The 11,024-nt window shown below is 40.4% G+C and overlaps 1 protein-coding gene across 6 annotated transcripts; it reads right to left on the bottom strand.

The window, feature by feature from the left end:
- LOC109707285 lies at nucleotides 217-6,522 on the bottom strand. Of its 6 annotated transcripts, XM_020228444.1 has the most exons (6): nucleotides 6,334-6,522; nucleotides 5,320-5,578; nucleotides 3,844-4,001; nucleotides 3,278-3,752; nucleotides 652-1,782; nucleotides 217-550 (listed from the first exon to the last, which is right to left on the bottom strand). In XM_020228444.1, the coding sequence occupies exons 4-5, from the start codon at nucleotides 3,429-3,431 to the stop codon at nucleotides 698-700; spliced, it is 1,239 nt and encodes a 412-aa protein (XP_020084033.1). In that variant the 5' UTR covers nucleotides 3,432-3,752; nucleotides 3,844-4,001; nucleotides 5,320-5,578; nucleotides 6,334-6,522; the 3' UTR covers nucleotides 217-550; nucleotides 652-697. The 6 variants fall into 6 exon arrangements, with proteins under 6 accessions (XP_020084033.1, XP_020084035.1, XP_020084036.1 ...); XM_020228446.1 differs by lacking the exon at nucleotides 3,844-4,001; XM_020228447.1 differs by lacking the exon at nucleotides 6,334-6,522 and adding an exon at nucleotides 5,943-6,327 and having other exon boundaries at nucleotides 3,278-4,001.

Below are 11,024 nucleotides of genomic sequence, written 5' to 3'. Positions count from 1 at the left end.
CATGTTCATAAATAATAAAAAGCTGGTTAAACAAACAGGGCCGTATCACATTTTAACGGGGTTTCAGGACCTGCCAAAACCAAAGCAAGCCTCTCAACCCATAGGTGAATTGCCATGAAATAGTGATACTGCGTTAATAACAGAAATATTCTCTCGCAAAATTTCCGCCTTTCAAAATACAAAGTATAAGCACACAAGAAAGAAAAACACTGGAGAAACACAGAAGTAACTGCTGAAGTAGCAGAAATATACTACACTTGTAACAGGTCTGTCTGTACACATCATGAAGGCCGACTGAACAAATTTGACCATAACTAGCATGTGCCACATTTGGCAGTTTAGTGCCTTTTTGGAATGCCTAAATATAATTAACATAAAAACCCACAGACTCCCAAGCTAACGTTTCATTGCCAAGTTTCATACAAATGACACTACAAGATGAATTTCTGGTGACAGTGAACCTGCAACAGGTCGAAAACATCGGACCATCCGATCTAAATTGTGAGTAAGGCTCCAGCATGTTCCGCTCCAGTGATGCAACAGCCTCAAACTATCAAGATAAACATTTAACAGAGCAAGCCAGTCTCGTCAGATCGCATTTTCCGATGTATGATGACACCGTAAATTCACAGAAAATGAAATGAAACGAACCTCATGCTAGCCAAAAAGGATGTTAATTACAAGTCCGTTCCGTACATCATGAGTGCTCCTCGTCGGACCTCGATCTCACAAACCTTCGACGCCTCCTTGGTATGAGCATGTCTTCATCCTCATCATCTTCATCACCATCGTCGTCATCATCATCATCTTGCAGACCTAACAGGTTCTCGCCCCATAAATGGCGGTGCCGCCCGGATCGTCTGTGAGTTCGCCAAGCCCGAGACGAGCTTCTTGCCTCTTCTAGCGGTCTTATTGGACTATTGTTGATCATATGGAATAGAAAGAATGTTGTCCACCAAGGCCCATTGCTGCCTTCGCCCGACTGGCTGCTGTCACGGTCATTAACTGACAATCCCCCATCGCCGTTCTCGATGATGTAGTCCCCGAACACAATAGCACCAGGCATTGCGGACCTGATTGCGCTAAGGATGTCACCATACTCTCGCTGGTGCTCGAGGCGGCGCCAGGCACGTTGTCTTGAAGGATCGACCTCTGCAGGCCGGGTTGTCGGGTGGACCCGTCTCGCATGCCTGCGGAGCTCCCGGTAATTGCCTGAGAATGCACACGACTCCCGAGAACAGGCCCTCGACTTCTGATCTAGATACTGCCTTGCTTCGCTGATGATCATCCAACCTTTCACTTCTCCTCTGCAAAGGGGACACTTCAAAAAGTTTGATTCACATATACTTCCTTCTCCCTGAACTTCGGAAGATCTCCTGGTTATTTGGTTACTGCTATTTTCTTCCAATTCTCCAGATAAGCCCAAGGAACTAAAAAGTGTGTTTGCTTCATGATTGTGGTCTTCATGGGTATCAACTGAGTTGTTTGTCAAGGTTGGGAGACTACCATCACCAGAATTCTGAAGCAAGGAAGAGCTCGATTGAGATGAACTGTTTCTATTGTTCAACTTCAATTTTTTGAATCGATCTAGGCAATTAGAATGCCTATAACTTGTATCACAAATGTAAGATCTGCAGCCATTATCATGAGAAGCGCAGATAAGGAGGACAGCATTATGGGGATGATCCATGCAAATAGGACACAATGTTTCATCCCATTCCTTATGCAAAGCAGCAAACTCTGCAGCTTTAGAATTGCTGTTTATCATATCTGTCATCTTAACTGCAATTTCAATGAATCACTCAAATTGTCAGACAAACAACTTTATGTGTCAGCAGATAATCATGTAATTTAAATATTACAATCCACTTAGAACTGCTAATTCCTAGTGAAGCAAAAACTTGCTGAACAAAGAGAACTCTACTAACAGGCCACTGATAAATTCTGTTTGAAATGACAGGGCACTACATTCACAAAACTAGCTTAAAACAATGACACTAACTACTAATCACTTATTGACTGGTCCACTGGCCAGCCAAATAGAGAATACAGTCCAGCATGTTGCAGTCAACCTAGAATATCAAGTGGTCGACAAAATGATTTATCACCAGGAAATCTTCATGTTTAGTTCTCTTAATAAGGATCAGTGTGAGGATCTATAATGTTAAGGATTTACAGGTCTACAGAATCTAGAAAAGGATAGTTATTAATCCATAAGTTACTGCACTTTGGACAAAAAGCTTAGAAATACAAAAGTCTCTATGAACTCAACTATTCTTTCAGACGTATTAGTTTGGGGACAAATGTTATTTTTGGTTTGAGGGATAACTATATGATTTCAAGGAAAATTGTAATAAAGAGGAATATTTCTAATGATTAAGGGGATAAAAAGAGATATTGTGGGGAAACTGCTGAAATTGTAATTATCAGCTTATTCTAAAACCACCTCTCTTTAACTGAACTACTATCAAGGTTCAAAAGTATCAACTCAGTTCAGGTTTAGGCCTAGACTCAAGTTTCAACTTCAGCAGTTTCACTAGTTTTCATTAGAACCAGCAATTTTATATCATACTTTAAGACATCAGTGGAAAACTCTCCAAATTAAGACAGAACTGGTGAGTCAAAACAAACCTGGTTTCTTACTATTTTGATACATTTAAGTAGTAAAACAAAACATAGGTAGCTTAAACATTGCCATATAGCAAAGAGATGAAAATATGATACAAAGGACAATATGAATGGTCCATATATCAATCAAAGTAGACAGGAAAAGCCAGTGTTAACTACTTTGAACGTAAGCCTTCTTACTGTTGACCACTCTACCCGAAGAGGAAAATGTTCCAATTTAGTTTCTGGTCTTAGTTTTCAATCAGCAGAAATCAAAACCAAAGTGTTTCCAGTTTGGTTTTGGTTTCAGAGCTTCAACCAAAACATCAAACAAATGCTACTATCATCCAGTCACCTCTCAAAACATGTGATGTTTGGCAAAAGGGCACCCAAAACAAATTCAGCCTAAGATTAAAAAATTGAATCCAAGTTATTTTCCTAGGATACGTTGCTATGCTACAGTTATGTTTGAGGCCTAGAAATTCAATCTTTTTCAATTTATTCTTTCCTCTGAGGTGATTTTCAAACCCTGCAGCAGTAAGTTGCCTCAAAACATAAGGCATACGCCCAACAAGCAACCTATGCTTCTTGAATACACCTTGCAAGAATTTGTAAATGCATTGCCTCAATGCGTGCAACCAAAATACAATTCTCAAAGTTGACTCCATACTTGATTCATAATCCTCAGACCTGTTGTCAAATTGAACTGAAAAATGACCTCTTGAAAATTTCCTGCGGAATTTGTCTGCTGAGAACAGACAGATGGGAAATAGTCCTTTCTCAAACTTCACCTTCCGTAGATCCCCCAAGACGCTCCAACCCATCACTTATCTGGAGTGCCAATCTTCGGAGACAGTTTTCAGCCATTCTTAGGCCGGATCTCTTGTCCTCTCTTTCCCACCAATCAGTTGTTATCAGCCAATGCATGCGGTCTTTCCCTTCATAGCTTTTCGAGGGTTCCTTCTACTTGCTTCAGCTTGGTCCAGTACTGCTTACGGCATTGCAAAGGAAAGTAGCAAAGTCTCCACGCATCCCATCGCTCCTCATTCTCGAAATATCTTCATCAATCTGCATCAAAGTAGCTTCAGCCTCTTCCACCCTCATGATGCTGCCTCGAATCGTTGGCGTTCAGACTCCAGCTTCTCCTACATCAACATGAATACTCTCTGATATAGATGGAGGAGTCACCTAGCTAGGTAAGAAGAGCTCATTTTGTCAATCAGTCGATGTGAGAACCTATTTTTGTCAAAGCCATCACATTTCCACTTCACTTTGAGCCTGACGGCGAGTATCATGGTTCAATCGAGTAAGGTGAGCACAGAGAAGTTCACCTTCATAGTGAAGAAAACGGGAGTGTGTGTGCTTTCTCCCTTTCAGCTGCCATTAGAGAAGCCCTGTGCCTCTCAGACTTTATTAACTTTCTTCAAATCTTAACATCTTAGTGTGCAGCAAATAATATCCACACAACAAACTAAAAAGAGTTCCTTCAAAATGAACTTGCTGTATCATGATACATGAATGAAAACCATATAGCCCGAAACGTTGCTCCATTTGTCAATTTATAATTGAATTTGTGACACAGTTGCTTACATCAAGAAATCACCATAACAAGATGGAGTGGAGATGGAGAAAGCAATGAGAAAATGGTAGCTGACAAGGCATGAAAACTTAAAAGTAGATCTTTTATGGCATGAAACTTGAAAGTAAACTTAGCGAGTAGCAGCGAGGTATTATTACCACATGAACTACATAAAGAATAATCATGTTGATGAGTGTCAATATTGTAATTGGCAACTTTCGATAGTGTAATGGCTAGTTCAATATCTTGGTATACAATCCTATATTGGATAATCCAATCAACTTGGAGAACCAAATTGTCTCCTGAAAAATGAGACAAATAGAGTGCTAAAGGAAGTGTAATAATCAAAATCAGGAAATGGAAAGCAGGTGAAACTTACTCTCTCAAGACAGATTGATGTGTATCTCTTTGGTTAAGGTTTGAAAGAACTATCTGGTTGTACCTTCATGCCATTACATCACTTACCGAAAATGAATAGGAGGTACAAAGGCAGTAACTTATATTACACTATCAACAAAATCCCTGAGATTGGCAGACTAGATATTTCTTTTAAACAAGCTACAAAGCCATGAAATTCATAGAGCAGAAATATATCCCTGGAAAGTGACCAAACTAACAATGAATCAAAACAGTAGAAGATGGTAGTACTAGAGAATTTGATATAGAGAGGTTTCGGATGGAGTGATTGACCTCGCACCAAATGTTCTGATTCAAGATCAGTTAGTATCTTTCACCCAATCGTTGGATAAATTTGCCAGAAACAGATCCAAAGACCAGGATTTTTTTACTAGGATAGTTTTAGGATGTAGTATATCAGAGTATAAAAGGCAAAGTATATAGGAGCATAAACATTTATTTTTGCCATGAAATTTGCATCTATTCTGGATTAAGGTTTAATTTCATTCTAAACAATAATGAAAGATTTTTATTATTCTCAATCACTTATTCACATATTAGCAGTAAACCTATCAGGCATTTTACATGTAAGTTGCAATAGCATGAACAGGAAAGTGAAATCATTATTCACATCAATAAACTAGCAAATCAATGGAAAACTAAAATGAGTGGAAAGGAAAATCCAAAAAGTAATATAACAGGTGCTCTAAGATTTTAGAACATAAGATTAGACTTACCTCTGAAGGAGATCTTAATTTCCCTGTTGCGCTTGTCCCTTCCGAATTACTAATATAAATAAACTATCTGATCCAGCAAATATAGATGGTTTGTTTCTTCTGGCAATAAAAAGTTATATTCAGGAAAAATTATCAAATGATAATTCTTCCAAAGCATTCAATAAGCAAGCCAACGTCCCAGAAATCTGAAGCAAGCTTGGATTCAACCACTAAGAGTTTTAAGTAAAATGCTCCACAATTCACGAACAAGCCCTAAGCCCTGCATTTAAATTGTGGAACAAGGATGATGGTTACCTACTGTATTCAAGTTATGTTAATATAAAATTGATGTACCAAGCAATCGACATAAATTAGGAAGCTTTGGAAAGGACTGGTGCCAAGTTTTTCAGAGAACATTCAGATTGAGCAGAAAACAGAGAAAGTTTTGAACTGAGTTCAAATCTAACATATAAATCCCATTCAAACCCTAATCCATGGTTTGTCATGGCCTAGATTTTGATTTTTCATATACAAGAGAGTCAAAACTGAAGGGGGGAAAAAGTTACAAATATCAAATGAAATTTTTATCAAAGATAATAATTACTCCTACAAAAATGATACAAAATCCGTCCCAATACCCACACCTTGAGATCCCTAGATTAACCGAGCCGATATGTTCCCCCCATCTCCAAGCTACCTGAGAACAACCTAATCCGCAACTCCAAATTGTTCCAACCCAAACCCTAACCCTAGCCCTAATTAGATGCCCTTTGGCAACCGTCAAGGAACCCCAATCTTTGTCAGGATCCATCCAAAACAAAAACAATAAAAATAAAAATAAAAATAAAAATAAAAGTGGATCTGATCGGCAAGCAATAAACCGATCCAAACAGGCCCAAAAAGAAAAAAGAAAAAAGAAAATCCACCCAAAAAAATCAGTTCCCTTTCTTAGATTACCGAAACGAAAGATTCATCAAGAAAAATATTAAGGAAAAAAAACGACAAATACATGAAGAAAAAAGGCCTAGATATTACAGAAATTATGGAGATCGCTCCTTGCTATTCTTCAAATCTAAATGGAAACAATTTGTCAAAATTTCTCCCGTTTTTCTCTTCTTTCTTTTCTTTCTTTTTCCTCTTTATTTTTTTTTTTCAATTTCCTGTGTCCTTTTTAGACAAAACGGTGTGGAGTTCCATCTTTGTATTGTCCTCCATTGTGCAGGTATTCTTAATATAGTTAGGGTAAAAGTTACAGAAAGGTAAATCGAACAGTTTTTATATTTATTAATAGTAGGAACGATACAGTACTACAGTAGAAGAAACGTGGAGTTGCTTCGAATCTTCCATTTTATTTATATATTTAGGGTTTTTTTTACAAATAGTCCCTTCACAAATTTTTTGTTTAAAAATAGCCTGTTCAAAATTTATTTGCAAAAATGGCATGCCCCTGCCATGCAAGCACCACGTCAGCACCAGGCAAGCGGGACTGGAGCCAGGTGTTTAAGTTGAATACGGTGAACCATTCACCGTATTCAAACACGGTGAATGATTCACCGTGTCTAATGTATTATATACACCTAAGTCTGGGTGTGTATAATACACAGAACACGGTGAATAGTTCACCGTGTCCAATACGCGGTGAACTGTTCACTGCGTTTAGACACGGTAAACCATTCACCGTGTCCTATACTAATACCCTATTTTTGGCTGTCTGGGTCTTTGTATTGGACACGGTGAATAGTTCACCGTGTCCAGACACGGTGAACCATTCATCGTGTTCTATTTGAATACACCCCCCGAGCTGTCTTCCACTTCCCCCCAACTCTCTCTCTCTTGATCTCTCGATCTCTCTCTCTCTCTCTCTCTCTCTTTCCCTCCCTCTCTCTCTCTCTCTCGCTCTCTTCCTCTTGCTTCCCGACGCCGACGCCGACGCTGNCGTGGATTCCTCTGGAAGTCTAGAATCCAGCAAACCAAGTTTCGTCGAAATCCGACCTTCCTACGTCGCGCACGAGCCAAAACACTGGAGGTCGTCGCTGAAGAACTGCAGAATCAGCACTCCATCAAGCTGGATCATGGAAGTTTGCTGCAAATTGAGATAAATCCGAGTGTTTGAGATGCTAAAGGGACTTCTCTGTGAAGAAGGAAGGAAAAGAGCTCACCAGGGTCACCTTCCATCTATTTATAGGCTGCTGGGAAGATAAAATAAGCCCCAAGAGAAACAGCTGCAATCTAGTGCCCCTGCAGAAACGGGCATTTCTAGGCGCCCGGAACCATGTTCTGGGCGACCAGAACATCCAGCCTGCACAAAACGGGCTCCTCGGACTCTCCGCTCGCGGTGCGCTGCGCCCGTAAATGACTCCGGCGGAACTCACCTACCGCCCTGCCACGCGTCGAAGCAAGCGATATTCACGATGTCGAATTTCCGGACCCACATCTGGGCGCCCGGAACATGGGATCCGAATTGGCTTCCAGTTTCAGTAAAATTCAACACTCGTTTCTGGGCGACCCTAACAATGTTCTGGGCGCCCGAATCTGGCAAAACTCCAGTTTTGCTTATTTGAGTACGCCGAGTCCAATTCTGCATCCAATTCGTGCAGAATTGACTCCGACTCAGTCCGACACTCTCCAGAGATGTCGACCAGTCTATAATACTGAAGCCAATCCTATCCAAAGCTCAGGAACACTACAGGTCCAATGCAATATCTCATTTCGGGATTTAGAGATGGAAATATACAATGTTACTAATTATGATCGAGTGGAAGACCGTCTACGCATCACAGTGAAATGTCCAATGAGAGGCGAATGGGAATTAGTTAACGTATCAAATGACAATACACTATCTGGCGTGATGAGTATTTTTTCGTTCCATGGATGTATAAAATTATTCGTGCAGAAAGATGTGTCGACGACACACGACCGTCCAAATACCGTTTATCAAACGGAAATGCATCGTAGTCACAATGATCAAAGGAATTACGTCAATCGCGAACGAGTTCGTACATCAAGGTATAAAGTAATGATCTTTATAAATCTTTTCTTGATTTCTCAATTAGTTTAGGTGCGCGAAATTAATAACTTTGTCTTGTAAGTGTTAAAGAGAGTTTGGAGTTCCATGTCTGCCAGTTAGTGCAGCATTGCCATCTGCTATGATGGATCCGTCTCCGTTGGTTGATCAAAATGAATGGTAGATGATTGTATGATTTAGTTACATGAAAAATCAATGTAAATAGTTAATCTTATATATCTCTACAGGTCTATTGTCCCTCTTTATCAAAGTGAAGGTCCATCATCTTATGTTCATGAATGGACGGATTGGGAAGTCGGAACTACTATCCCTCCTTATCAAAATGAAGGTTCATCATCTAGTGTTCATGAATGGCCAGCTTGGGAAGTAAGAAATACTATCCCTCCTTATCTAGATGCAGGTCCAGGACCATCTAATGTTCATGAATGACCGACTTGGGAAGTAAGAAATACTATCCTTTCTTATTAAAATGAAGGTCCATCATCTAGTGTTCATGAATGGCCGGCTTGGGAAGTAAGAAAATACTATCCCTCCTTATCAAAATGAAGGTCCATCATCTACTCATCATGAATAGACCAATCGGGACGTGACTACAACTGATAATGAGGACGTAATTCGAAGTGATGAGGAGTATGTTAGTGAAACTGATGAAGAGGATCAATGGCGAATTGATGCTGATTCTAGTGATGATCAGGAATTCTTTGTTCCGTGTTCTCTGGATCCTAATCATAACGGTGGCGTAAATGACTTGCATGTGCCATTCGAAATAAAGGTGTTGAATGGATTGATAACTCAAATGTCAACAACGAAGATGTACCGAACCCAGTGGAATTCGAGGAATGTGAAGATCAACGACAACGGTTTCGTCTGGGTAATGAAATAATTAATCAAAGCGTTGTTGATGCATTTATTTTAATTAATTTTTATTTCAAATAAATCAAATAAAAAATATAGAAATAAATAAATAAATCATATAATGAACTGTAGCGCGTGCCCAGGCCGCTTACCTTGCGTCGGCCGGGCCAAACCCAACGCCCTCACTACGCGGGCCTGGGGCGGCCCGTAGGCCTGTGATCACGGGTGAGTTGGGCCAAGCCTGGTGCCCATGCTGGGCGCGCAGGTCCACTCTCACGCGCCCGCAGTGGGCAAGGCTGGGCCCGTGCACCCACTTGCATGCAGCATGGTGGGCCGGGCCTGGATGCCCGCCTTGGGGGTGCGGGTCGCCTTGGGGATGCGGGTCCACTCCCACGCGCCTGCAATGGGCAGGGCCAAGCCCGCGCACCCGCTCGTGCAGAGCGGGCCAGGCCCGCGAGCCCACTCGTGCAGAACGGGCCGGGCCTAGCTCGCGGCTTGCGGGTCCTTCTGCTTGCCCGCATGCCCTCTCTCAGCGAGCGAGTCCGTATCTGCTCGCCCGCTACGTGCCAGGTGCCATTGCATTCGTGCTGCATGCACGGGCACGCATGTCGCGGGCCACGTGGGTTTCTTCCCCACGGAAGGAAACACTTTTTTTTTTGGGAAAACTTGTAAAATTCATAAATTTAAATATAAAACTCTAAATCTCGCAAGAAATATATCAATAAAAAGCTTGCAAAGAGCTCTACCAAATCATGCAAGTTTCATAATGGGATATGCATTACATATCAAACAAGCCACCCGCAAAGTTTTGATTAAGAGTTTCATTTTTCACATAAAATATAAAACCAAATTAAATCAAACTTTATAGATTTAATTTACAACAAAGATGCTACAAGATGTGTAAAAGTTATGCAAAAATATCCACCTTAGAAAAATCTGCCATTAACACTCACAAGTATGTAAGAAAAAATTTAAACGATGATAGATTTAAATCAAGGCATGCAACCTTGCTAAAAAAAATAATCTAGGGCATGAAATCAACCTAATAAAGCTCTGATACCACTGTAGAATGCAACAGAAGAATTCGTTCATACTTTTTGCGGAAGCGACTCGCGCTAGAACGCGATGAGCCCGAATCATAGAGGTTGATTCATGTGTCCTAGGATCGTCCACGAAAGTCTTTTAATGTTCCAAACCCGCGGTAAATCTAACCAGAAACGAGCACAATCTTGAATTTACTGTTCAAGACCCTCTAGAACAATAGCTTAATAGAAGATGTGGTTTCTCTCTCTCACAAGACGGGTCACAAATTACTCAAGAGTTTATGAGTATTTTGTTTCTATTTTTTTCTTGTATTATTTCTGAGGGATAATTGCACATATATCTCTCAAAACTTCAGAAATGTCTCATTTACCTCTTTTTTTTCTTTCCAATATATCCCTCATATGTTCCTCCGTTACTATAAAATACCCCTACAGTTATCACCCGTTAAGTTAACTTGGATTAAACGTGAGTTAAACATCTACCACAGTTAAAAAAAAATTAAAATACCACATTTTTCCTTAACTTAAGGGCAAATAAGAAATATTGGTGATGGTAGAATCGTATATTTGAAAAAACCAAAAAGCAAAATACTCGTTACGCCCCTAACTTAAGGGCAAAGAAGAAAAATCAATACTGGTAGAAAGGTATATTTGAAAAAATAAAATAGTAATTTCATAGAGATAACCGCCGTCGCCTTGACCTCCCTCATCGGCCGGAACCACTCTCTGAGCTGTGCTCTCCGTTGCCGACCGCCAGAACCCGCAGAGAAGAAGTTGCTGCTCTAGCAACCTCGAGCTTGGTA

The sequence above is a fragment of the Ananas comosus genome, linkage group 3 (genome assembly GCF_001540865.1).
Source record: "Ananas comosus cultivar F153 linkage group 3, ASM154086v1, whole genome shotgun sequence".
Classification (NCBI taxonomy): Eukaryota; Viridiplantae; Streptophyta; class Magnoliopsida; order Poales; family Bromeliaceae; genus Ananas; species Ananas comosus.
Note: the sequence above shows the minus strand (reverse complement) of the source record. Positions and strands in the feature narration are given on the sequence as shown.

Bases quoted from the DNA above. Each gene is read 5' to 3' on its own strand.
- LOC109707285 (XM_020228444.1), bottom strand. From the start codon at position 3,431: ATGGGTTGGAGCGTCTTGGGGGATCTACGGAAGGTGAAGTTTGAGAAA. The intron at 1,783-3,277 runs GTATGGAGTCAA...TTGAAATTGCAG, and splicing joins GTCTGAGGATTATGAATCAA to TTAAGATGACAGATATGATA.